The sequence below is a fragment of the Molossus molossus genome, unplaced genomic scaffold, assembly GCF_014108415.1.
Source record: "Molossus molossus isolate mMolMol1 unplaced genomic scaffold, mMolMol1.p scaffold_m16_p_13, whole genome shotgun sequence".
In the NCBI taxonomy this organism is placed as follows: Eukaryota; Metazoa; Chordata; class Mammalia; order Chiroptera; family Molossidae; genus Molossus; species Molossus molossus.
The window spans coordinates 86955823-86983723 of record NW_023425348.1 but is presented as its reverse complement, the minus strand read 5'-3'; the positions used below and the strand labels follow the sequence as shown (position 1 = coordinate 86983723).

General features: G+C 39.3%; 2 protein-coding genes across 2 annotated transcripts; both read right to left on the bottom strand.

Moving 5' to 3' along the window:
* Positions 1 to 4726: 4726 nt before the first annotated feature.
* LOC118628719 (GPI transamidase component PIG-S-like) lies at positions 4727 to 6023 on the bottom strand (the record flags this gene model as incomplete). The annotated part of the gene is given in 3 exon segments (XM_036259651.1): positions 4727 to 5507; positions 5509 to 5774; positions 5988 to 6023. Coding segments are annotated over 3 exon segments (1083 nt in total), but the record flags the coding sequence as incomplete, so codon positions are not given.
* Positions 6024 to 12078: 6055 nt separating this feature from the next.
* LOC118627504 (oocyte-secreted protein 2-like) lies at positions 12079 to 27078 on the bottom strand. Its single transcript, XM_036257682.1, has 5 exons — positions 27015 to 27078; positions 20864 to 21042; positions 19764 to 19867; positions 13167 to 13270; positions 12079 to 12101 (listed from the first exon to the last, which is right to left on the bottom strand). The coding sequence occupies exons 1-5, from the start codon at positions 27076 to 27078 to the stop codon at positions 12079 to 12081; spliced, it is 474 nt and encodes a 157-aa protein (XP_036113575.1).
* Positions 27079 to 27901: the final 823 nt, after the last annotated feature.

The following is a 27901-nucleotide window of genomic DNA, read 5'->3' as shown; positions in this document are numbered from 1 at the left end:
CTCAGCTGCTGATTGAAATAAAATCTTGAGGCTTGACCCTCCCACCTCAAATATAGTTAAAATGTGTCTTGATGATGATGATGATTTTTTCATTTGACAGTTTTTGCAATGTCAGCTAAAGTCAAGAAGCATTTTTCTGTAATACTATATATATATATTCATATATATATAGATATATATATATATGTGAATCATTTTTCTTCTCATTGGGTAGGTGGAAGTTGGATTTTAGAGAGAACATACGAAATAGAGATTATTCTCCCTGCTCTCTTTAGACCTTATAAGGCAATGCATCGGTGGGTAGGAAGAAAGAGGACCACTTTCTGGGGACAACTCTGGAGTGGTAATCATAGAAGTTACAAAGCCAAGAATGCCTAAAGAGGCATATTTGTCCCTCTCTATCAAGACACGCCAATGGGATTTACAGTTAGGACAGAAAGGATTGAGTCAGATGTCCAAGTTTCTCATGATTGGTGCCATGATTGTTGGAGTGTGTTTCACAGGCTCATGTTCTCTTGAGTTCTTGGATGGAGCTCTAATTCATGGAGATTTGAGGTTTAATTTCCTTGCACTCATATTTACTTTAATGAGGATGCACTCCTGATTCTACAGAATTGGGAAGTGAGGAGATTTCCTGAAAAATGAAACATCAGTCTCAAAAGAATAAGATCATCACTTCCATCCCTTCCTATTATCATCATGATGACCGCTGATTCATTTACTGATTATTACTAAAGTATTATATACATAGACCTTACAACATCAGAAATGAATGATGTTTTCATTTTAGTTTAAATACCAAAAAGCTAAAAGGAATTGGTGATTTTTCCTGGGTATACAGCTAGAAAGTGACAAGTTACAAGAAAATAATAATTTAATCCTATCTGTATAAAAAAATGGGTGCTCTTAGATACAAAATACATTTTTTCCTTGCATTTTTACATCAGAATTCTTTTCCAGCCTTCCTTCCATCTCTAGTATCCATACCATTTATAACTCCAGAGAACCCCACAAATCACTACTGCATACAAGTTTCTTTCCAATTTCAAGAGTCAGAGATGACCTCAAGCCTTACAGGGAGGGTAGCAGATCACGGGAATTATTAGCCATTTAAACAAACCTACCTCTCTTGAACTACAGCAGTTTGCTTTGCACCACATGGCTGAGACAGCGATGGTTATACGCAATTCCAGCAAGGTAAGGATCAGCATTAGAGACACAAGGCCCAAGGGGATACGATGCCTCATATCAAACCCAGTAGAAACATTCAGAGAGAAAAAACATCAGCAGGAAACCAAACTACAACATCTCCCTCCCATAAAACAGAACAAAGTAAACCATAAATTAGGTTTAATGCACAGCCACCCATCAACACTATATGAGACACACTATCGCTCTGAAAACGTGGGAAAATATATATATATATATTTTTTCAATCCTCACCTGAAGATATTTTTCCATTTATCTTCAGATAGAGTGGCAAGGAGAGAGGGAGAAGAGAGAGAGAGAGAGACATCAATGTGAGAGAGACACATCAATTAGTTGCCTCCCGCACGACCCTAACCAGGGCAGGAGACGAACTACAACCGAGGTACACGCCCTTAGCGGGAACTGAACCCAGGTCTCTCTGGATCACAGGCCGATGCTCTAACCACTGAGCAAAATTGGCCAGGGCAAGATGTTGTATTTCTGTATCAAGGCATGTGAAGTAGTCGTGGGGGGAAAGGAGCTTATAGAGGTAAAATTCTGATCCCGTCACTAACATCTCCTCATCAAAATTGCAGTAAACTAAGGAGGTGAGTAGGCAGTTTTTAAAAATGGACAAAAATAACCCCTCCACCATTTCATTAATAGTACTTGGTAGAGGTTAAGGTATTTACACTATTCCTAATAACTAAAACACTAAGCAAAAATATTAAACAAAAAGATTACTGGATTAGTGATCCTTTTCTTATTACTGAGGCACCTGAAAGAAGCAAATACCAAACTACTCTGGACTATGGAAAACACTATGGTGTTTCCCTTAAAAAAATTCAAAGTTGAACTGCCATTTGACCCAGTGATCCCACTTCTAGGAATATATCCTAAGAAGCCTGAAACACCAATCGGAAAGAATATTTGCACCCCTATGTTCATAACAGCACTCTTTACATTTGCTAAGATCTGGAAACAGTCCAAGTGTCCATCAATAGATGAGTGGAATATAAAACTGTGGTACATATACACAATGGAGTACTATGCAGCTGTAAGAAAGAAAGATCTCTTTTCCTTTGAGATGACATGGAGGAACCTGGAGAGTATTATGCTAAGCAAAATAAGCCAGTCAGAGAAAGACAAGTATATGATCGCACTTATGTATGGAAAATAATAAACAAGCTGATGTACAAAACTGACCCAGAGACATAGAAGTAGGGTTCAGACTGACAAACCTCAGAGGAGGGGGATGGGGGTGAGGGAAGAGATAAACCAAAGAACTTATGCATATAAGCATAATCGATGAACATAGACAACAATGCTGGGGGGAGGGGAGAGGGCAGGAAGGAGGAGGTCAATGGGGGAAAAAAGAGAAACATCTATAACAAAAATAAATTAATAAAAAAAAAAAAAACTACTCTGGAGGGGAAAAAAATCTTAAAATCTCTACAGAAAAAGCAGACCCATATAAATATAAACTGAGATTATGAAAAACATTAAAAAATGAAGACACAAATTTCCATGAGTAGCATCAGCAAAAAGAGGACCAGAAGTGAGTCAATAAATGATAGTTCATAAATCATCATGGGGAAAATAGACAACTTAAAGAAACATATCAATCTTCAAGTTGACCTCAGAAGGAGAATGCCTAAACACAAACAAAAAAATATCATTTGAAAAGGCTATTAAAGACCTTTTCCTCTGAAAATACTACACTCAAATAAATTCAAAAGTGAACTCATCCAAAACTTCAGTGAGTCATTATTTGAAAATTGCAGACCACAGAAGAACTTGTAAATCTTCCAAGTTAATTTTAGGAAGTAAGATGTGAAACAAAACATTTTTAAAATTTAATCTCTGGGTATTTTAGTAGTAGTAGTAGTAATATTAATAATAATATAATTCAATGTGGTAAGCACTATTTTAATTGCTTACCTGTGAGATTGTTACTATTACTATCTTCCATTCAAAGATGAGAAAATTGAAACACAGAGAGGTTATCTAATTTTCCCTCCATTACAGAGCTAATAAATGGCAGACTAAAGATTCAAATCAAAGCAGGATGGTAACTATACATTTTAGATTGTTTTAAATATTACATAATTAAATATAATTTTTGAAACACACATGTGATGAGGTGCCCATGTAAATGCATAAGTCCGGTGACAATGGAGACTGACAACTCTTGAATGACAAGCTGTTCTCTGCTAAATCTATTGACAGGAAAATAAACCCTAATAGTGCAATTGTAGCACTGGCAATATTCATCCCCAAATTGTGTTGCATCTATAAAACAGTAAGAATGTTCAGTTAAAATAGGCAGCACATACTTCATTCCTTTGTCTATAATTCCTTTAAATAAATATCAATTGAACAGTGTTTACACAACCAGCAATATCCTAGATGCTGGGCAAACATCAATGAACAAAGATCTCCACCCCCATAGAGCTTACATTCTAGCAGCAATAACAACAACAAACAGTGAAGTATACTCAGGGGTGAAGTATATAGTATTTTTTAAGGTAATTAGGTGCTGTGGGATAACAGAGTGCAGTAAGTAGGATATGGAAACCAGAGCGGAATGGAGGTTTGTGATAGAGAAGAGGAATGACAGGTGGGGAGAGGCGTTAGAGACCTGAAGGAGTCAGCCTTGAGCATAACTGGAGGCACGGCCTTGCAGTCGAGGAAACACTTGGTTCAAAGCCCTGAGGCCATAGTGTTTCAGGTGGGTTCCAGGGAAGCAAGGGAGGGAAGGTGGATGGAGGGGAGTGACCAACATAAACAATATCAGGAAATGAAGATGGAGAAGGAACAGACATTTGTTTATTTTTTTTATCATTTCAATTCACATTCAGTGTTTATTGAGAGCCTAGAGTATGCCAGACACTTCCAATGCTTATCACATTTAATCTTCACAACTACCTTGTAAGGGAGGTATCATCAGTGCTATTTTAACAAATAAGAAACTGAGGCTCAGAGAGATTAAGTAGCTTACTCAGAGCTCCCCATATGAGAAGTTCAGAAACCTGGGTTTGAATTCAGGCAAGCTTGGTCTCAGTGCCTCTATGAAAGGGTGAAGGGAACCTCTGTCACACACACAGCATCAGGCTGTACCCCACAGGCACAGCTAGTCAGGAGGGAGGATAGCCAGGGAGAAGGCCCAGAGGTGACCTGTGCCTGGCCCCTTCCATGGCACATTGCTGGGGCTCTCCCTGAGGGGCAGAGAAAAGTGTGGAAGGGAAGGAGCTAGAAAACCACCCAGAGATTTCCGCTAATGCTTCCTCTCGGTACAAGAAGACTGTGAGAAAGAGGGAAGATGCACAAGCAGCCTTTGCCCCAGAGGGCAAAGGATCTTCAAGTTCAAGCCAGGAAAGGAGACCCAGACGATGCCTCTTTTGAGGATGGGCATGGGACACCTCAGCCAGAGACACGGGAAGGGAAGGAAAGATGAACCCATCTGGGAGTGTTACACTTTGGTTGCTGGACAGGCGACAGAGGAGGCTGGAGACCGGTCATTCATAGCAGGCCCCATTTATGTGCCTCTCAATCTAACACCTCCCACCCTGGCCAGAAAGGAAGGCTTCTGACTGAGATGCTGCCCTGCTCGGTCTATCTTCTCAGGCTTTTTCCAGGACTTGCGAGTCTCCAGGAAGACCTTGACCAGAGACAGGATGGGCACAGCCATGGGCAGAAAGAGGGGGCTGTAGATGGCAAACTTCTTGTCACCAGGGAAATAGAGAAGGTGGAGGAGCAAGGGACCAAAAAAGGGATGTTCTGAGGATGTTACAGTGTCCTGGCTGGCAACAAAGGCAGAAGCCAACTCCGCCGCTGCCTTCTGGACTGCAGCTACAGCCCTGTACTCCTCAGATGCCACATGGTCCTTAATGACAATGTTGCCAATCTTGCCCAGAAGCTGGGCCAGGGAAGTGAGACTGGTGGTGGCTGTGGCCAGGTTCTCCACCGACCAAGCCCAGCGCAGCTGGTCTAGCTCCCAAGTCATCAGCCCTTCAGTCTTAGGCCTGGAAAACAGGCATTTTGGAGGCACCTGGGGCTGGGCAATCCCAAAGAGCAGCCACAGCTGAGCCAGGAGCACCTCCATCACTCCCCCCACGTCCACCTCGACTTGCACCAGCAGCTCCAAGGCATTGTAGGCTTTGGGGTCCACATTGTATACCATAATGCCACCCCAGCAGGGACTGCGGAAGGCATTGGTGGCCCCCAGAGCTCCATCCTCGTCCTGAATGTACAGGGGGGAGTGAGCAAGCTCAGGTACGTAGAGTAGAAAGTGGAGCCCAGGGTAAAGGCAGACAGCCGGAACCTAGGCGGGACTCCCCTGGATTGATGATATGGGGATGGCTATGTGCGGCCAAGTAGTAGCTGGAAGAAGCCGGGTCAAAGCGGGGGTGTACGCCCAGCGCTGCAGAGCAAAGGATCTGGGAGTCCACAGGGAAGTTGCCAGCAACACTGAGGGCATTCAGAAAGGGCTGCACATAGAGCCGGACAGCTCTCTCGGTGTCCCAGTGGACATCACCGGACTTGGGGTCTGGGCTGAGTAAACTGAAGGTGATCTCATACCCCAGCTGGACTTGAAAGGCCACTTCTCATCAAAACTTGCAAGTTCTCTCCTCTCCCAAACCAGGCCCTCCCAAACCAGGATTCTCTTGGCTGTACCACAAGACAGTTCACCAATAGTCATTTTTCATTCAATTTTCTTTCTTTAAAAAAAAAAAAAAATTATTGATTGATTTTAGAGAGAAAGGGAGAGCGAGAGAGAAACATCAGTGAGAGAGAACTTCGATTGGCCGCCTCCTGCATGCCCTCCACTGGGAATCGGGCCCACAACCTGGTGACCTCTTGGTGCATGGGTTGATGCTCAACCACTGAGCCACACCAGCCAGGCTCATTTAATTTTCTTATTATCCATACATTTAATCCATGACTATTAAGTTAAGTTTTGGGACTTCATTCATACTCAGCCAATGTGATTTCTTTTCATCAGAAAGCAAGGTGCTTTGTTTTTAAAACTTGTTTGTGTCGAGAATTACACATCAAACCCACAGACTGCAACCTTCAAATTACCTAAGAACAACTTTAATAACACATTTCTAGCAGGGGTGTCCAAGAAATGGTCTAGGGTTAGGGTATTTGAATACTCACAAATACAGCGCCCCATAGTGGATAGCCTGTGTATAAAGTAAAAAAACAAAAACAAAACAAAAAGTGCTGGAAGAGATGGGGTACGTTTTGTAAAGAATCCAGAAAAACACCCAGAACCAGAATAATTGCCCCATTCAGGATCCGGATGGCCTGTAAGAAGAAGAAGAAGAAGAAAAAAAAAGCGTAATGGTTATATATTAGTAAACACTGAGAAGAGACCAATGAACTTTTCCTCAGAAAGGAGATATCAGTGCCTGAAATGGTTAGAGTCAAGCCTAGATAATTGGGCAAGAGCTACCCTAGGAGGTTTTTGTTCTGTCCTGTTCCCCCCAATCCTGGTGGCAACCCTTCATCTGCACTTCTCCCCTCACTTCTATCCACTCTCACAGACTCCATTTGGAAAGTAGCAGAAGAGTAAAGGAGATGTGGCTGATAACATAAATTAATCAGACTACCTTCCCAGCCCTTATATGATGAAGCCAGACAGACATTAGGCAACGTTCTACTCAATCTTTCCCTCAACTCAATTTTTAAATGTAAAGTATTAACTATGAGCCTCCTGAGAAGAGTCTACTGGACAATATTGATAAGATATTTTCTACCATGAGATTATGCCTCTGCATTTCTACTCCTAGGTCTAAAATACACCCCGGTTTTTTCTTAAAGGTGCAATGTCGTCGATGCTGTGATGAGTAACTCAGTAATTCCTCCTAAGGACGTAAACAAAAATTTCCACATGATAGTTATTTTCTTCCATCTTAAGCCAATTTTTTAACTAAAGCTGACTTACCCCCAGGGCTTGTAGTTGCCCTTTCTGGTAATTTTGTGATATCTCAGTGGGCTGGCAGATAGAATTATTCACCACCTCTGGTTCCACCGGGCTTCCTGCTGTGGCTGCCCCAGCTCTGCCCTACCAACTTCTTGGGAGAACATGGGCCTGTTGATGGCTGTTGATAAGAAAGAGATCCAAAGGATTGATTCCACCCCCCTTTACCACTAGCTAATAATGTTTTTGGGTGAATAGAACAGTTCAACTCTGTCCATACATCACAGTGACTCTGCACATATGGGGCAGGGAAGGCAGAATAATCGAGTGTTTACATGGATTCCATCTTGTCTTGGAGTAGTGGACATCATGAAGTCACTCTGGTAGGCCTGGGTAGTTAATTGATTTTGGAACAGCAGAGAGCAATTCCTTTCTCATTTTTACATTCATGTATATATTATATAGTCCCTGCCTCTGTTCAAATCAATCCTGGACAACCACGCATATGATGTTTATTGATCAGTGATCTCTTATGTGAAGAAGGTGGCTTTAGTCATACTCCAGTAATAATGATTGGTGTCATTTATTGAGTAGTTACTGATGCTGTGGTACCAGGCACTGTCTAGTTGCCATGGAGTTCTTAACATACAGGGTGTGGCAAAAGTAGGTCTACAGTTGTTTGTATGGAAAATAATACAGTAAATAATAATACAAGAAGCCCTGGCCGGTTTGACTCAGCGATTAGAGCGTTGGCCTGCAGTCCAGAGAGAACCGGGTTTGGTTCCCGCTAAGGGCACGTACCTCAGTTGCAGTTTGTCCCTGGCCCTGGTTGGGTCATGCGGGTGGCAACCACTCGATGTGTCCCTTTCACATCGATGTTTCTCTCTCTCTCTTCCTCCCACTCTATCTGAACAAAAAATGGAAAAATGTCCTCGGATGAGGATGATAATAATAATAATAATAATAATAATACAAGAATAAACTGTTTCATGTATTTACAACTGTAAACCTGCTTTTGCTCCACCTTGTATTTAATACTCCCAACAACTCTTTGTTGCAGTATTCTCATTCCCATTTTAAAGATGAGAAAATCAAGGCACAGAGAGGTTGAGCAACTCATCAAAACTTATTCACCTCATAAGTGAGTACAGATTCTAGCAGAATATTCTACTTTAAGGTTCAACTTTTTTTTTTTTTATCCTCACCTGAGGACATTTTTGCATTTATCTTCAGATAGAGTGGGAGGGAGAGAGGGAAGAAGAGAGAGAGAAACATTGATGTGAGAGAGACACATCAAGTGATCACCACCCACACGACCCTAACCGAGGCAGGGGACAAATCGCAACTGAGGTACATGCCCTTAGCGGGAACCAAACCCAGGACTCTCTGGTCCACAGACCAACGGTCTAACCACAAGTCAAACCGGCCAGGGCCAAGGTTCAATATTTTTAAAAATTCTAATATCATGTAGTACTCTATAGAAGATAACTTTCTAGTTAGCAAAGAGTTCAAGCATTATGGAAGAGTCAAGTTCAAATCCAAATTTGGCCACGTACTAGTTGTATGATCCAGTAATGGGAACTCAATTTTCATGTCAATAAAATGAAAATAATTTTATTTCATATTAACATTGCAAAGGGCAGCTCTGATGATGTATAAAACCCTTACCTAATAAAGAGCTGGTAAATGGTGACTTTTAACTTATATTCTGCCTTTTGTCAAAAAGGACTTAAAGTATTTTGTATAAGGGTCACCAAACAACCACCTCAATCATGGCAGCTAAAAAAATATGCATCACTAAAATATATACAGTAGCCCTGGCCAGTTTGGCTCAGCCGTTAGAGCGTCAGCCTGCGGTCCGGAGAGACCCGGGTTCGGTTCCCGCTAAGGGCACGTGCTTCGGTTGCAGTTTGTCCCCGGCCCTGGTTGGTCGTGCGGGTGGCAGCCACTCGATGTGTCCCTTTCACATCGATGTTTCTCTCTCTCTCTCCCTTCCTCTCTCTCCCTCCCACTCTGTCTGTACAAAAAATGGAGAAATATCCTCGGGTGAGGATTAAAAAATAAAATAAAATAAAATAAAATAAAATAAAATATATACAGTACAGTATGCTCATTTAATCTTGAACAATGTAACTTCCCAGTGCGTTCTGTTCTCCAAGACAAAATAAGCACAACATGCGTATACGCTTTTACCACTTATGAGGTGGATTGTATGAGATTAACGTAAACCATTGAGCACTAATGAATTCTGCCAAAATACTGACTTTGAGTTTAGAATAGTATCTTAATTTCTTTTTTTTTTTTTTCCTGAAAAATTTACGGCAGATCCAGTTTCTAATAATTTGACTAGTTTTTGTCAAAATAAGTCCATGACATTTCCTTTTAGATAATACTTAACTTTCCAGTTCTTTATTGTAGGGGGCATATATCACACTTATTCAATCGTTAAGGAACTAAAGAAAGTGAAGGTCAGAACACATTTCAACATTTTTTTAAAATATGTTTTTATTGATTTTTTTAGAGGAAGGGAGAGAAACATCAATGTGAGAAACATTGATTGGCTGCCTCCTGCACGCCCCCTACTGGCGATCGGGCCCGAAACACGAGCACGTGCCCTGACCAGACTTGAACTGGGACCTCCCAGTCCATGGGAAGACGTTCAATCCACCAAGCCACACTGGCCAGGCCACATTTCAGTTTTATCGTATTGGTAATTGCTATTTTACCTCTCATAAAAGTTTCCTAGCGATACTGATTTTTTAATGCTAGCGTAAAGGTACATGCTCTATTTAAGCATTGATAAATGTAAAATAACAAGAGGCCCATGTCTCCCATGCTCAACACTGTACTCGGAGTACAAGAATAAGGGAAGAGCCCTGGCCGGTTTGGTTCAGCGGTTAGAGCGTCGACCTGCGGTCCTGAGAGACCCGGGTTCGGTTCCCGCTAAGGGCGCATACCTCGGTTGCAGTTTGTCCCCGGCCAGGTGTTCCTTTCACATCGATGTTTCTCTCTCTCTGTTCCTCTCTCTCCCTCCCACTCTACCTGAACAAAAAAATGGAAAAATGTCCTCGGGTGAGGGGAAAAAAAAGAATAAGGTAAGATCATAAAAGTTGACAACAAATTCTATTTTAATGAAAACCTAATATATTCTGCACAAGATGCACAATAAGAAGAATGACCAAAAGTAGAAAATTTTTAGTTCCTCTCTCATCTATGTTGAACATCACCTTGCAAGGCCAGGGCTTAAACTTGATCTGTTGGGAAATAGGTGTATACTTGAGATAAAATATCTAATACACTAAAATGCATGTAACATGCAAAGCATTACTCCTTCATGATCAGATATTCAACCGCTTCTTCAGCTTCATTCCTCACCCCTCCTGGTCTCTAAGTTCAGTCCAGCCTTTTTTCTTCCAGTCAAGCTCTCCCAGTCGTGAACCTTTCTCAGTACTATTCCCCTCCTCCTGAAACACATTCCCCCTCAAGCTCCATCTAGATCATTTCTTCTTTTTCCAGACTGAATCTCAATACGTGTCATACTTTGATGGATGTTACTCTGAATTCCTTCTACTTCCCTTCTTATCCTACTTACCAGCCTGAGCCCCGATTGACTGGATACGTATCTGTATCTGATTTCTCATCACTAACTCCAGTGCCTAGCCCAGAGTCTGTCATATGGTGGGCACTCAGCTAATACGTGTTTCGTAAATGAATGAACGTTTGATCCAGCCTGATGTCTCCATGCCTCATGAATGATGGGAAATACATTTACAAGGATCAGAGTCTCTTATATAGAGAAACTCCAGAGTAGTTCTAGTGAAAGGAAAATGATTCTAACCACATTTTTGTTCAATGTTTTTATTTTGGAGAGAGAGAGATGCATCAATCAGCTGCCTTCTGCATGCCCCCTACTGGGGATCGAGCCCGAAACCCAGGGATGGAACCAGGACCTCTCAGATCACTGGACGACACTTAATCCACTGAGTCACACCAGCCAGACTCTATCCACATTATTTGATTTGACTTTTAAAAATAACTATAAATATCAGGGAAAATTTTCAGCCTTCAGGTAAAATATGTTCTATAATATGTCCAGTTAGCTTTTTTTTTAATGGAGGAAATGTCGATTTTCTAAGAACCCACCAGTTAAGTTCACTTATCTAGATTTCAGTGTGTGTTCTAAGTGTTCTCATGTTAACTAACTTATTTCTCACAACATCCATTTGAAACGATACTGTTGTTATCTTTCCCATTTTACACGTGAGGAAGCTGAGCATCAGAGGAGTTAAGTAACTTGCCCAAGGCCACACAGCCAGCATTTTGAGGAGCTAGGGATCAGAACCTGGATGCCCCTGGAGTATCTTTACCTTATACTGTTCCCTTGAGTTTATGCAGAAACTCACTCACAAAATTCCATACCTCAGGTGTGTCCAGACTGCCCCTCATTACCAGATCTGGCAGCAGAACGTGGGTGCAGCCATTTGGATATAATATATATAATGGGTATATGTCTGCATATATGTGTGTGCATGCCCACATTTTTCCAAATAACTATATAATTACATATAACATTTCTTTTTTACCATGGTACAATCAAATTTTAAGAGGAAGCCATCCTTAGAGCTCAATGTTTCAAATCTCTACTTAGCAACCAAGAAGAAAGCTCTGTAGACATCTTCTGTGGCCCACTGGGCGACACCTTTAACAGATTAAAAACAGGGGAAGAGGGACTGCACAAGGCTTACCGTGGAGGCCTCAGACCTTGACAGACTTCTTTCTTGCCTTGTATAGGAGACACTCACTAACAATCACTACAGTGACCTCCTTTGTAAATTTAAGCTCCTAGTACCCACCTTAGAAAATAGTCATTCAATGACAAAGTGGATGCCCGGGTCTTAGCAACAAAGATCCTCACATTAATAGTAATGTATAACTTTGGTTTATTAGGATTAAATAAGTTGTCACAATACACTGGGAGAATTACCTGACATACATTTTAAGCCTTACAGAAGTGTCGCCTATTACCTGTGTCTTAAGTGCTAAAGGATAGGCCCGTTACGACAATGCTTGAATTCTTTGACAAGTCAACAGCAGCCATAAGCAACAATGTATTAAAAATAAGATAGCAGCCCTCTAAATTTATTTAAAAACTGAATGAAAAATATCTTAGCACAATCTAAGAAGAACGTAGCATCCAAAATGTGCTTTTCAGTGAGCAACTGAACAGAAGAAATCTCTCCAAAGTCAGAAGTGATTTGTTGGTGTGCTCCTGGCCAGACTCCCTCTTCAGTGAGAAGAAGAGGGTACAAACAACTGGCCACAGGAGATCTGCCAAGGAGTTGCTCTGAAGTGGCAGGACAATGCTGTGCTTGTCCGCCTCAACCCGTCAAGTATTTCAAGTAGGGAAGAATCGTATGGTGGAGAAAGCAAAACCTGGCATCAAATTTCTGTTAAGGGAGGGGTTCTTAAATTCTAGAAGATAAATTCAATTTCTTCTGCAATGATTACTCACATAGGGTGGACATTATTTTTAGGACTCAACGTTACTGATTCATTAGAACACACACAAAGCATCTTCACACAAAAGGACTCTCTCTCCTGGGAGTTCGTGTATTACATTTTAAATTCTGCACACACTTTAGTCTCTGGCACATTCACACACCTCTATTTTTTATTCTTACTAAACAAATACTTAGAACAGTTTTTGGAGGTTCATATAAACTAGATCAAACTATTGTCATTGAGGACATATTGCTGAATTTACCATATAGAACAGAAAATAAAATGTAAATGGGTAATAAGAAGTACCTAATAGTTTATATTAAATGAATAAGCCATACCCATCATGAATAATAGTATCTAAAAATATACTTTCACCGAATCAGGACTTTCACTGAATTAGGATTTTTTTAAGGATCAGATACCTAAGAAAAGATTTATACCAATTATTTTTTGTACAGAAAAACAAAAAATTGTTTTCTAGCAAAATTCATGATGCCAATTTCAAGTGTTCATTTTTTCTTAAGGAGGGAGTCAGTTTAATTCAAACTTAATAATCCTAACTCTTCTGGTATTGTCTGAAAGTCAGCAATAAAGGGACTGGGAGGCAACGTTACTTCATCTGTAGAAACTGGTGTAAGCCACACTGATTTCCTAAAGAAGAGGAAAACAGAAATCAGATAGAGTTGACATACTTGGTACCAAGTCTTTCTGAGTCTAAACTTGGACCCAAACTATTTTTATTTCTGCCACTTCCGAACACTATGGTCATTTTCAGCTTGTTTCGGGAGTGCAGAACAGCGCCTGCACCTTCTGGATGAGGATGATTTACAACACTTGCATTAGCAGAGTACCACAGGGCCCAGACTTATACAAATGGATCCTAAGAATGGCAAATAAAAGGTGTCAAAAGCAAGCCCTGGCCAGTGTGCTCAGTGGTTAGAGCATTGGCCCATGCATTAAGGGTCGAGGGTTCACTTCTTTGTCAAGGGCGCATACCTGGGTTGCAGGTTCAATCCCTGCAAGCAGGAGGCAACCAATCAATGTGTCTCTTTCACACTGATGTCTTGATGTCTCGATATCTCAATGTCTCTCTCTTTCTCTCCTTCTCTCCCCCCTCCCTTCTCTACTTCCTCCCTCTCTCCTCTTCACTTTTTTTTTAAAAAATCAATGGATTAACAACAACAAAAAGCTGTCAAAAGTTTAATCTGACCCAGTGCAGTGGTGGCAAGGGAGGGTGTGTGTGTGTGTGTGTGTGTGTGTGTGTGTGTGTGTGTGTGTGACTAAATCCCTCAGCTTTTTTCGCCCTATGAAAGTAAGTTAAAGGGAAGGTCAAAGGTATTCAACAATGTAGTTGTACTTAATGCCACTAAACTACACACTAAAGATAAAACTTAGCATTTTAGCCCTTTTAACATATATTTTACCACAATTAAAAAAGAAATTCTCTCTCCACCCCATCCCAAGAGTACTCTGATCAAGCTAAAAGATATTGCACATTAGCTCTGAGTTCTACATTCTGATTTTGGTATCAACTATTTTCATATAGTAAATAAAAATAGAATTTTCCTGTGGTTTTCAGGTGGTTTCCAAATTTATCATTCAAATTTGTAACAATGTACAAGTTTCAGTGAGATGTTCAATGTGTACCAGGATGTCATTCCACTGGTCTCAAAGTTCAATGTGGGGTCCTTTTAGGATTCAATGTCTGCTTCACAAAATTGTAAGCAAAGTGCATTTAATTATTAGACTGATAAGTCAGAGGGAAAAAAATGGCTGTGGAACAGGTGAAAGCAACACACACCTCCTCCCAGCATCAAACTGGAGTTACAGCTAAACTTTAGAGCAATTAACCTGAATTAACAACAGAAGGTCACCTGAACTGGAGTACTATATCCAAGGAACGGGGGGAGGGGGCTACACAGAGACTGGTAAGAAGGGCAGAGATGCAGAAAGGGTTGGTCCCAGCACACAAGAGAAATATTGTGCCTGAAAAAGCCCCCCTGGAGGAAAGTGGGGGTCTCAGTCCCACACCAGGATCCCCAACCCAGAACACCTGGGCCTGGAAGAAAAGCCTGCATAACATTTGACAGTAAAAATAATCAGGGAGTGTGCTACCAGTAAGGGGAGTGGGCCTGCTTGCATCCCAGGTGAACTCCTTAAAGACTAATGCCTAGGGACTCTGGGGCACTCACCTGGGGCTCTGGTGGAGGAAAGGAGACTCAGGCATATGGAAGCAAAGAGAGAAGATCTGGGTGGCCTAGCACCACTTTAAAAGCATTCAAACACATGGAAGCTAAATAGCATGTTATTGAACAAGAAATGGGTTACCAATGAGATCAAGGAAGAAATCAAAAACTTTCTGGAAACCAATGAAAATGAACACACAACAATACAAAATCTATGGGACATAGCAGTCCTGAGAAGGAAGTTCACAGCATTACAGATCTACCTCAAGAAACAAGAAAATTTTCTAATAGACTATCTAATCCTACAATTCGAAAAATTAGAGGATTAAAAAAAAAAAAAACACCTCAGAGTAAATAAAAGGAAATAATAAAGATCAGAGCAGAAATAATTGACAGAGAGACCAAAAACAATAGAAAAAGGTCAATGAAACCAAGAGATGGTTCTTTGAAAAGATAAACAAGTTTGCTGAACCTTTAGCCAGACTCACCAAGAAACAAAAAGTGAGGACCCAAATAAATAAAATCAGAAACAGGGAGGGGGAGGGAGGAATCAGTGGGGGGAAAATGAGAAACATCTGTAACAAAAATAAATTAATTAAATTTTTAAAAAGAAAATAACAAAAAATTAAAAATAAAATATGAAAAAAAAAGTGTTAGAACTAACGAACAAAATGAACTAACAAGCAAAATAGAGACAGACTCATAGATAGAGAGCCAGCTGACAGCTGTGGGGGGTGGGGTGCAGGGATTGAGCATAAAAGAGAAAAAATTCAAGGACATGACAATAGTGTGATTGCCAAGGGAGATGGGGTGGGGTGGGAGAGGTTGAGTAGGGTATGCAGGGTAAATGGTGATGGAAGGAGACTTGACTCGGAGTGATGAACGTACAATACAGTGTACAGGTGATGTGCTGTGGAATTGTGCACCTGAGACCTATATTTTTTTGTTTATCAGTTAACCCCAATAAATTCAATAAAAAGGAAAAAATAAATAAATAAAATAAAATCAGAAACAAAAGAGGCCCTGGCCGGTTTTGTTCAGTGGTTAGAGCATCGGCCTGCAGACCAGAGAGTCCTGGGTTCAGTTTCTGCTAAGGGCACGTATCTTGGTTGCAGTTTGTCCTCAGCCCCGGTTAGGGTCGTGTAGGCGGCAGCCACTTGATGTATCTCTTTCACATCGATGTTTCTCTCTCTCTCTTCCTCCCTCTCTCTCCCCCCTGCTCTATCTGAAGATAAATGCAAAAATGTCCTGAAGTGAGGGGAAAAAAAAAAGAAACAAAAGAGGATAAGTAATAACTGACACCACAGAGATACAAAGGATTGTAAGAAAATATTATGAACAATTATATGCCAACAAATTGGACAACCTGGGAAAAGTGGACAAATTCCTAGAATCAAACAAGCTTCTAAAACTTAACAAGGAAGAGTCAGAAAATCTGAACACACCAATAACAACTAAGGAAATTGAAACAGTGATCAATAAACTCCCAGCAAACAAAAGCTCTGGTCCAGAAGGCTTGACAGGGGAGTTTTACAAATCATTTAAAGAAGAACTAACACATATTCTCCTCAAACTATTCCAAAAAATTCAAGAGAAAGGAAGACTTTAGGCCAGCATAATCCTAATTTCAAAACCAGATAAAAACATCACAAATAAAAAAAATTATAGGCCAATATTCCTGATGAACATAGACTCCAAAACCCTCAACAAAATATTAGCAAATCAGATCCAGCAATATATTTAAAAAATTATTCACCATGACCAAGTGGGATTTATCCCAGGGATGCAGGCTGTTATAATATTCACAAGTCAGAAAATATGATACACCACATAAACAAAATGAAAGACAAAAATCATATGATCATATCAATAGATGCTAAAAAGAAAGCATTTGACAAAATCCAGCACTTATTTGTAAAACAAACTCTCAGCAAAGTGGGAATAGAGGGATCACACTTCAACACAATAAAGGCCATATATGACAAACCTACAGCCAACATCATATTCAATGGGCAAAAAATAAAAGCATTTTCCTTAAGAACAGAAACAAGACAGGGATGTCCACTTTCACCACTCTTATTCAGCATAATACTGAAGTCTTAGCCACAGCAATTAGACAAGAAAAAATAAATAAAAGACATCCAAATTGGACAGGAGGAAGTGAAACTGTCATTATTCTCAGATAACATGATATTATACATAGCAAACCCTAAAGACTGCACCAAAAAACTGCTAGATTTAATAAATGAATTTGGCAAAGTAGTAGGATACAAAATTAACATCCAGAAATTGATGGCATTTTTATACACCAATAATGAACACTTAGAGAAACTAAAAAAACTAAAAAAAAATCCATTTACCATTGCAACAACAACAACAAAAAATTCAGCTACCTAGAAATAAACAACCAATGAGGTAAAAGACCTATTTTCAGAAAACTAAAGGACATTGAAAAAAGAAATAGAGGAAGATACAAAAAAGTGGAAGCAGTCCTGGCCAGTTTGTCTCAGCAGTTAGAGTGCTCACCCACAGAAAAAAGAAGTCATGGGTTCCATTCTGATCAAAGGCACGTACCTCAGTTGTGGTTCAATCCTGGACCCTGGTTGGGGTCATGTGGGAGGCAATCAATCTGTGTGTCTATCTCACACTGATGTTTCTCTCTCTCTCTTCCTCTCTCTTTTCTTCCCTCCCACTATCTGAAGATCACTGGAAAAATATCCTCAGGAGAGGATTTTAAAAAAAGGTGAAAGCATATACACTGTTCATGGATTGGGAGAATCAACATCATTAAAATGTTCATACTACCCAAAGCAATCTATAGATTCAATGCAATCCCTATTAAAATACCAATGGCATATTTCACAGATCTAGAACAAATGCTCCAAAAGTTTATATGGAACCAAAAAGAATACTAGTAGCCATGGCAGTCTTGAGAAAGAAGAACAAAGTAGGAGGGATTACCATGTGGGATATCAGGTTATACTACAAAGCCAATGTAATCAAAACAGCCTGGTACTAGCACAAAAACAGGCAAATAGATCAATGGAAAAAAATAGAGAACGCAGAAATCAACCCAAGATATTATGCTCAATTAATATTTGACAAAAGAGGCAAGAGCATACAATGGAGTAAAGACAGTCTCTTCAATAAATGGTGCTGGGATAATTGGACAGGTACATCTAAAAAAATGAAACCAGACCAACCTACACCATACACAAGAATAAACTCAAAATGGATAAAAGACTTAAATGTAAGTTGTGAAACCATGAAAATCCTAGAAGAAAATGTAGGCAACAAAATCTCAGATATCACTTGTAGCAGAATTTTCACCAATACATCACCAAGGGCAAGAGAAACAAAGAAAAATATTAATAAATGGGACTACATCAAACTAAAAAGCTCCTGTATAGCAAAAGAAACCAACATCAAAATGAAAAGGGAACCCACTGTATGGGAGAAAATATTTGCCAATGATATAGCAAATAAGGGGTTATTTCCAAAATATATAGAATACTCATACAACTCAACAAAAGGAAGGCCAACAATCCAATTTAAAAAATGGCAGAGGACCTGAATAGACACTTCTCCAAACAGGACATACAAATGGCCGAGAGACATGTGAAAAAAATGCTCAATGTCACTAATCATCAGAGAGATGCAAAGAAAAACAACTATGAGGTATCACCTCCACCTCACACCTGCCAGAATGGCTGCCATCAACAAATCTTCAAACAAGTTCTGTTGAAGATGTTGAGAAAAGGGGACTCTAGTACACTGCTGATGGAAATAAGACTGGTGCAGCCACTATGGAAAATAATATGGTGTTTCTTCAAAAAAATTAAAAATGGAGCTGCCATTTGACTCAATGATCTCACTTCTTGGAATACATCCTAAGAAGCCTGAAACACCAATCAGGAAGAATATATGTACCCCTATGTTCATAGCAGTACTATTTACAATAGCTAAGATTTAGAAATAGCCCAAGTGTCCATCAGTAGATGAGTGGATAAAAAACCTGTGGTACATTTACACAATGGAATACTCTGCAGCTATAAGAAAGAGAGATCTCTTGCACTTAGAGACCACATGAAGGGACCTGGAGAGTATTATGCTAAGTGAAATAGGTCAGTCAGAGAAAGACAAATATCACATCATCTCTTTTATGTAGAATATAATTAACACAATAAGCTGCCGAACAAAATAGATCCAGAGACATGAAGTAGGGAACAGACTGACAAACCTCAGAGGGATGGAGGGTGGGAGAGCTGGGAAGAGATAAATCAAAGAACTGATATGCATATATGTATAACCAATGGACACAGACAACATTGTGTTGAAGGCTGGGGTTGGGGTGGGGCAGGAGAGGGGAGGAGTGTGTCAGTGTGGGGAAAAAGAGGGACATCTGTAATACTTTCAACAATAAAGATAAGTTTCTTAAAAGACAAGGAAAAAATTATTAGGCTGATAAGCTCTTCCCTTCATGTATCTCTATGACTTAGTATAAAAATAAAAGATTGATTTTTTCTTCATATTTTAGCCATTTACTCTCCCAACATTGAACTGAGCCATGAAATGTATCAGAAAGTATCATGAAGGAGGAAGCTTTGAAAGATAATATCATGCTTGATTCTTCCACTTACTAATGTGACTATGTGTATGTAATGACTCTGCTTTGTAGTTCAGTTACTGTAAAATAACCTACTTACACTGGATTGTATATGTTTTCATTCTAAAATGAATATTACATTTAAAAAATACAAAATACAAGCATATTCATTAAATATTTTTGTAAATGTTGATTTAGTGTTTGGAGTTAGGCTTGTGGGTGAATCACAAGTATATATATAGATACATATATACATATACCCATACATATATACACATATGTACATACATATATATACATATATACATATACACACACATACAGGAACTGGAGTTTGATCTATTCGACTCACCTGGTGGTAGAACATTCCAGAGGGATTTTGTGACAGTTGTGACCTAGATCCCTTGGGTTATAATACAACTCAGTTTGGAAAAGGATAGTATCCTCTGAAACAACCTAGGAGAGCACATGGTTTAAGCAAAAGACATTTCCATGACGGGAGACACACGCGCTTGTGAACAGGCGGTGGGGATCGAGCAAGCTCGCAGAAATGGCTCCTGTCTCCTGTAGGTGCCTGTGAAGGTCTGACAACCCTCTGGGGCAGAGGAGGAGTGTTATCTGGAAGAGTGAATTTAAAGTACCTGGGGAAATAATTTTACTAGTACCTAGAAGCCACTTAAAATGCCACTTGGAGCCACCTTTGTGGTTTACAGTTCTTTTGAGAAAGATAGTTGGAGCTCAAATATGGTTCAAAGCATAAGCTTTCGGGGATAATATCCTGGTCTGGCATCTAAACTATCACCATCCCGGTGCATAGGCCAATTGCTAAAGCACCTTCCAAGCTCCACTTCCCTTCTTTCTAAAATAAAGACAAGGTCTTATTTATAAGTGACCGCTATAATTAGTCGTTGCCCTGAAATATTTTTGTAGTATGCCTATAAAGTGTTTAAATTTGAAAATCTATTTAAAAATTATATCTCAGGATAACAATAAAGTTTAAGTTTTGTGCCAGCCAAATAACTGGCAGGTTCTATTCCAATGAACATCTACTCCTCATATTGATATACGTCCTCATAGACAGAACATGGGCAGGTTCCAGTGAGCTAAAGTTCAGTGTGATATACCTGCTCCTGACTGGGGACCTACCGGATTATGAGCTGTCAATGAAATTTTAAAATTGCCAGCTAAAATGTAGTGAAATACAATGGTAGCCTGAAGATAACTTCAGGTTAGTTCCCTAACTAGTCTGTTAATCTGTGCCGTTAAGGTCCTATGCATGTAGATGGCCAATAGTCAATGAATAATAAGTAAGGAACTGTGTTGTTATCTATTCATAAATCATTACAAGTAGGAGCAACATGTATTCTTTAAAAGAAAAAAACAATTTTAGCACTAGGCATAAAGGTCTGAAAAATTATTTATATTATTTTTATAAATAATCACTGTTCTCACCTGTGTCCTGATACCACAGTCATTAACACGATATACAAAGTCATACACATATGTTTGTATCCGAGTCACGGGACAGTTCATTCCCAGGTGTAATTCATCATGGAATATATAGCGATATCCGCTGTGTGTACTTGGGACAACTTGGATCATGATCCAGTCCAGAGAACAAAGTATTTTCACTGCGGAAAGAATCATATGATAAAGTATCAGATGTGTATTTATCTTAAAGAAGAGCTCAGAAGATAGTCAGCTCTGGCCTTTGTAATAAATAAAAGATAATCAATCATCAATCGATCAGTAAAAGATAAACACAGTTTATAGTATACAAAGGATTTTTATATTACCACCATTTTCTAAAATACCTATGTAATTATATCCCCAAATAACCAGATTTCAGTTATTTCACAGGGAAGAAAGTCAACACATAAGAATAAGAAAAACCATAATCATATAATTTCTGTCTCCTCTTAAAGAAATTAGATTTCAAAGAGGGTAATATTTTCAGGACTACACATAAGGGACAGAAATAAATTGCAGTGCATTAGAAAAGGAGTGGTATATTCCCAGGAATACTTGTGGAGAAGGAGAAGGAGAAGGATAAAGGGCAGTATTAATAAAAGCCACAGCTTAGAGCAGCCAGAAACAGAAACAGTGGTAGCCATAAGGGGAAGTAGTTTAAAGAGATGAAAGTTAGGGATGAAAATTCTACAAAATGTGTCATGTAAAACCCATTCTTATCCTTTACAGTGAAATCTACAATAAGTCAACAATAATCACTATTTCTGATAGATTTGGTTTTTCCTCTTGAAGAAGTAAAAGCTTGCTGGATTCTGACCTCATGTACCAGCTAAACCTTAACCAGCGTTTCGGAGGGGTGACCAGAGTTTAACTTCATAGGTCCTTCTATTGTTGAGAAAGAAAACAAACATTTATTAGCTTTAGAATTTAAAAATGCATAATAAGTGGCAGAGAGGAAAAAAGCAACCTTAAATTAGATGGCAGTACTTCCAAATAGGAGAACAAAATAGAATGAAAGACAAACAACTAGAGAACAAAAAAGTAAGCAGTAAGAAGTCATGCAGGAGAATATACTGCAGAATTATTTGAAAGAGGAAAACAATCCAGAATAGCCCAAATGTCCACCAAGAGAAAAGGTGATGAATTGTGGAATAGACATACTACAGAATATCATACAGCTGTGGAAATAAATAAACCAAAGCAAAAATTTACACGTGGAATGGAAATAAAAAGCTGACTTTGGCTGTAGAAACTTCTAATACTATTTATTGTATTTCTTTATTAAAAGTAGAAAAAAGAAAGAGGGAGAAAAAAGACACTTGTCTATCACCTACAGGAACTAAGTTGACAAGTACTTTGGACATGATTTGTCCATACTAACACCCAAAGGAGACAAATTATGATTTTGTAAATCTTTTTCTATTAAAAACAGATAGACAGATGGCCTACAGACATAGGTAAAGTTGCTCAACATCACTAATCACCAGAGAAATGCAAATCAAAACCATGATGAGATATCACCTCACACCTGTCAGAATGGCTATCATCAAAAAATCTATAAATGGCCCTGGCCGGTTTGGCTCAGCGGTTGGAGCGTCAGCCTGCGGTACAGAGAGACCCGGGTTCGGTTACCGCTTAGGGCACGTACCTCGGTTGCAGTTTGTCCCCGGCCCTGGTTGGTCGTGAGGGTGGTAGCCACTCAGTGTGTCCCTTCACATCGATATTTCTCTTTCTCTCTCTCTCTCTTCCTCTCCCTCCCGCTCTATCTGAACAAAAAAATGGAAAAATGTCCTCGGGTGAGGATAAAAAAAAAAAAAAAATCTATAAATGACAAGTGTTGGGGAGGACCTGGGGAAAAGGGAACCCTAGTGCTCTATTGGTGAGAGTACAGATTGGTGCAGCTGCTAAGGAAAACAGTATGGAGGTTCCTCAAAAAATTAAAAACAGAATTGCCTTATGATCCACCGATTCCGCTTTTGGGAAAATATTTGGAGAAACCTGAAACACTGTTTGAAAGAATATATGCACTCCTGTGTTCATTGCAGCATTATTTACAATAGCAAAGCCATGGAAGCACCCAAGTGCTTATCAACAAATGAGTGGATAAAAAACTGTGGTACATATACACAATGGAATACTACTTGGCTGTAAAAAGGAATGAAATCATACCTTTTGTGATAGAATGGATGGATTTAGAGGGTAATATGCTAAATGAAATAAGTCAGACAGAGAACAACAAATACAAATACCATATGATTTCACTTATCTGTGGAATCTAATGAACAAAATAAACAAAATAGAAATAGACTCATGTACCGAGAACAGACCGACAGTTGTCAAAGAGGAAGGGTGTTGGGGAGCTGGGTGAAAAAGGTGAAGGGATTAAGCAGTATAAATTGGTAGTTACAGAACAGGCACAGAGATGTAGACTGCAGTACGGGGAGTGTGGTTGATAATGTCATAACTATGTCTGAGGCCAGGTGGGTGCTTGGGGCAGCAGGGAGACCACTTTGTGGTGTATCTGAGGCTGGAACAAAATGATATTGAATGTGGACTGTGATTGAAAAAGAAGAGTTTTTAAAAAGTAAAAATCAAGAAAGCAGATGAAAGGGGAAGACGAAAAATAGTTCCAATAAATAAATTGCACATATATTAACAATGATGACCAATGCAAATGAGCAAAATACTCCAGTCCAAATGACCAACAGCAGAATGAAGGCATACATTGTGATACAGTCATATAATAACATTCCAAGTGAAATGGAAAATAAGTAATAGTTATACATATGAACAGATGCATCTGAAAATAACTGAAACAGAATTCACAATACAGTCAGGCTAAAAGTAAGGTCCGGCAATTTGAATGAGTGCACTTGAAGCCTCAGACTGGGCTGCACTAGTTCAGTGGAAGTGCATTCGGGGTGGCAGTTCTACCTAGTAACTGGAAAGTTAAGCTGCCATGGGTTGGGATTCCATTTAAGAGAAATTTTCTGTCCTCTCAAAGACCTCCTTAGCTACTACATGTGTTCTAAATATAGCCACAACTAAAGCATTCACCTGTCAATTCTCTTTGGAACCTAACAAAGCCTAAAAAGTAAATAAAGGTGGTATCCTCCTATTCCACCAATAAATAACTCAGCCCCTGCTGAAGTCTGATCAGTGCCTCCTGTTCCCCACCAGTATGTCTTTAAAGGTGAAGAAAAAACAAAATGCAAAGCAACAATGGGGGCATGCTCTGTAATCCTCAGGTGTGATGATAACCTACTGAAAGGACAAAAAGTGGTGAATTAATTGGTAAGTCTAAAGCTTCCTTTAAAGCCTTGTTTTGAAAGAAATATATGAACAGCTCAGAAAAGTTATTAGGATGCAATGTTTTCTTCCTGATGAAATTTAGATAATTTGTCACTGAGTTTTTTCAGTATTTATGCCAACTTTGGCAATATACTGTATATCAAAGTATCCTGAGAGTTAGTATATCATCTAGAAATTAAATTATGTGTGCTATTAGACACCAGCCATGCACAATTCACTTAGTAAATGGTCCCTCTATGGCAGCTGTAGAAATGCTGAGGATCAGAGGAAGGTTTTCCACTCAAGAGCTCATTAGTAGCTTTAGTATTTAAAGATGTATGGGGGGGAGAGACAAACTTACATTACATTGCAACACTTCCAGATTGGAGAACAAACTAGAATGCATCTCCTTGTAGATGAATCTTTCATCAGTTTAAGAACTGACAACAGGTAGTTGTTGGAGAAACAGTCTGTGTCCTAAAAATGACTACCTGCCATCAATATTTTAGTGTCTTGTACTTCTCTCAAATAAACCTAACGTTACTCTGAGCAAGTCAGTCATGTGTCAGAGAGCCTAACTGTCTGCTTATTATCTTCTTTCCTATGTAACCAGTGCTCACTTACACGTCCATTACAACGTAATAATAAGTCAGATCACACAATAAAAAGTAGCGTTAGCATTTCAGATCTTAACTAGTAGGCATTCAGGATATTCTTAAACACTTTGGGAAAGCTAAATCTTCCCAGAATGAAAAAATATTTGCATGTTAATGAGCGAGAAAATGTGAACAACATTTGAACCTGGAAGTTCATGGTCTTTACAATTAATCATCATCAAGGAAGCAAGAAAATGCAGGGAGATGTTGTCGGGGAGAAGTGGGATTGGAGAAGGCAGGTGTTTCACATCAGTGATTGTAAACTTCGAATCCCCTCTCTCCACATGTTTGAAACATTATTCTAACATCACCTAGATAAGATTATCAAGACAATTCCTCTTACAGGAAAAAAAGGTTTCAACAACTGGTATGAAAAAGATGGATTCAAAGGGATAAGTAGGCATGGGCATACAGGAAGTCCATGATTCTGGCTTCACTCTTTTTTATTCATACTAATATCAGAGTCAAGTTTCTGTTTGACATGCTAAGGTTGTGTCTCAAATAGCTGAGAAGTCACTTGGGAGAAAGCCTAGGAATATGCAGCTGGGTACATTAACTGAGGCAGACTCCTCCTGGCACCCCAACATCATGTACCATAGCCGAGCCTGAATGTCCCATTCACCCCATCTCAGAAGTCTCCCCCAACTCACAAGCCACTGTCCTTTCTCCACATGAGTTGAAATTTTTAAAACATCAATAATAATTAACTGTTACATGTGAGTTGTGCTATTCTAGGATTCTGAAAGGTTCATCTTGGGTACAGTGGAAAGATCAGGAACTATATAAATCCCTTGCTAATAAAGGATTTACAGGTCAAATGGATAAAAAAATTCACAAGATGTGGTACATGTATACAATGGACTATTACTCAGACATAAAAAAGAATGAAATCTTAACATTTGCAACAACATATATGGACCTAGGAGGTATTGTTCTAAGTAAAATAAGTCAGACATAGAAAAACAAATACCCTATGATTTCACTGATACATGGAATCTAAATAAATAAATAAACAAACAGAACAGAAACAAACTCATAGATACAGACAAATTGGTGGTCGCTACAGGAGAGCATGATTGGGGGATGGGTGAAAAGTGAAGGGATCAAGAATTACAAATCGCTAGTGATAATAGTCGTCACCGGGATGTAAAGTGCAGCATAGGAAACATAGTCAATAATATTATAATAACCATGCATGGCATCAGATGGGCACTAGACCTTCAGGGTGATCACCTCATACATTATATAAATGTCTAATTACTATGTTATACACCTAAAACTAACATAATAATATGTCAGTTGTAATTGAAAAATACATTTTGAAAAATACATTTTTAAAACGTATCGGTTCTATTCACAGGACTGTAGAGACGTAGCTTGCCATAAAAACACATAGAGGATCTTTTCTGTGTCTCCCATGCACTGGAGCAATTGGAAAATGAGATGTAGCCTTGACCAAAAAAATAAATAAAAATAAAAGAAATTCACCTGTCAGTTCCATGCAAAAATAACCCACTGCAAACAGAAGGAAACATATACATGCAAGCAATTTTCTAAAAATATAAGTAACAGAAAAACTAACACTGAAATACTGCCTTAGAGTAGTTGACATTTAGTCAGGCCTTGAACCTGGGAAGCATTTGGAGAACCTAAAAAAATAGAGAATATTCCAGGTAAAAAGAAAAGTATTGGGATCAACTTATGGACAGACCAGATATTGATTTAGCTTTATCTTACTGGCTTCGCACAACCATTGATGAATTTGACATGAATGAAGATCAGACACTATTTTAAAAGAACAATAGAGCAGTTTCATCACCAATGGAAATATGAAGAGTCTGGAAGCAGAAAAGTCAGTTAAGATAGAACTGAGTATCTTGCAATCAATTGTATTGTAATTGGCTATAGGTTCAAATATGCAGACTGACATATAGAGCCAAGAACTATTTTGAGGAACCTCTGCAAATGAGGATCAAGACAGAGAGAAAGCCGCAACAAAGGAAAAAGAAAAATCTAAGATATTTAGGGAAAAAGAAAATGTGTCCTCAACCTATTAACCCAAGTCTTCTTGGCCCCAAATATTTCTCTTCAAGCAAAGTATAAGATTAAATTTTGAAGAGAGGAGAGTGCCTACATGGAAAGCCATCATCATTCCAAGGAAGCATTCTCTAAAAGTGGGCATTTACCATACATGTTTTCAGCACAAGGCCACATCAAAGCAGCAAGGAGAAGCAAGGCCTCTAAAGCCATGCGGACCTTCATCGTGGCAGACACTCAACACAGGACTCCTCAGGAAATAAGAAGTGGTAGCTGGCTTAAGTGGTTTTATATGGCCTCCCATGCTCAGCTGCCTTTATTTTCCTACTAATTCAGATAATCCATGGTGTTCTCTTACCATAGCATCAACCATCTAGAAGCTGAGACTCTCCTGATTACCCAAACGCTGGAATTCGGAGAAGCGTATCAGGCAAAAAGTGCTATTTGACATCTGTGTCTGCCTGAGAGGCCTCTTTAAATCATCTGGGAGGCTGGCATGGCACACCACACTTCCAACAGAGACTGAATTGTAGGAAACTGTTTTCACTAGGTGATTTTCAGGTGTTATCAAAGACGCTAAAGAGCCTAAATCATGCAGATTGGAAATCAAGAGATGATTACATTTTCTGTGGATTTGGCTGGAAGAATCAGCAGCAGAGACAATAAAGTGACTTGAGTGGGATGATAAACTCAAAGAGAAAACGTTCTTTGTTCCCTTTCTTCTGCCAATAAGGGGTACCTAGGTAGAAAGTCACTGAGTAGTACAAAACTTATGGGTCATAGATATAATAATTGAAGATACTGCTTGTATTGCAGAAAGAGAAGCAGGTGCAGACCAAAATGAATCTCTTGTGGCTCATATCAAGGTGCCACCAGGACTGTATTCCTTTTGATGGCTCAACTCTAGGGGAGAATTCGTTTTCTTTTTGCCCTCAAAGGGCCACCTGCATTCCTTGACTGTGGCCCCCTACTGTGTGGTCCTGTCACTCCAGTCTCTGCTTCCATCATTACATCTGCTTCTCCCTTCCTCTTACAA

What these genes read in the sequence shown, in the direction of transcription:
- LOC118627504 (XM_036257682.1), bottom strand. Translation starts at nt 27,078, where the DNA reads ATGGCTTTAGAGGCCTTGCTTCTCCTTGCTGCTTTGATGTGGCCTTGT. An exon ending in TTGTGCTGAAAACATGTATG is followed by an intron (nt 21,043 to 27,014) that starts GTAAATGCCCAC and finishes TTCTTTCCGCAG; the next exon opens with TGAAAATACTTTGTTCTCTG. An exon ending in AGAAGAGTTAGGATTATTAA is followed by an intron (nt 12,102 to 13,166) that starts GTTTGAATTAAA and finishes AATGTATGTCAG; the next exon opens with GTAATTCTCCCAGTGTATTG.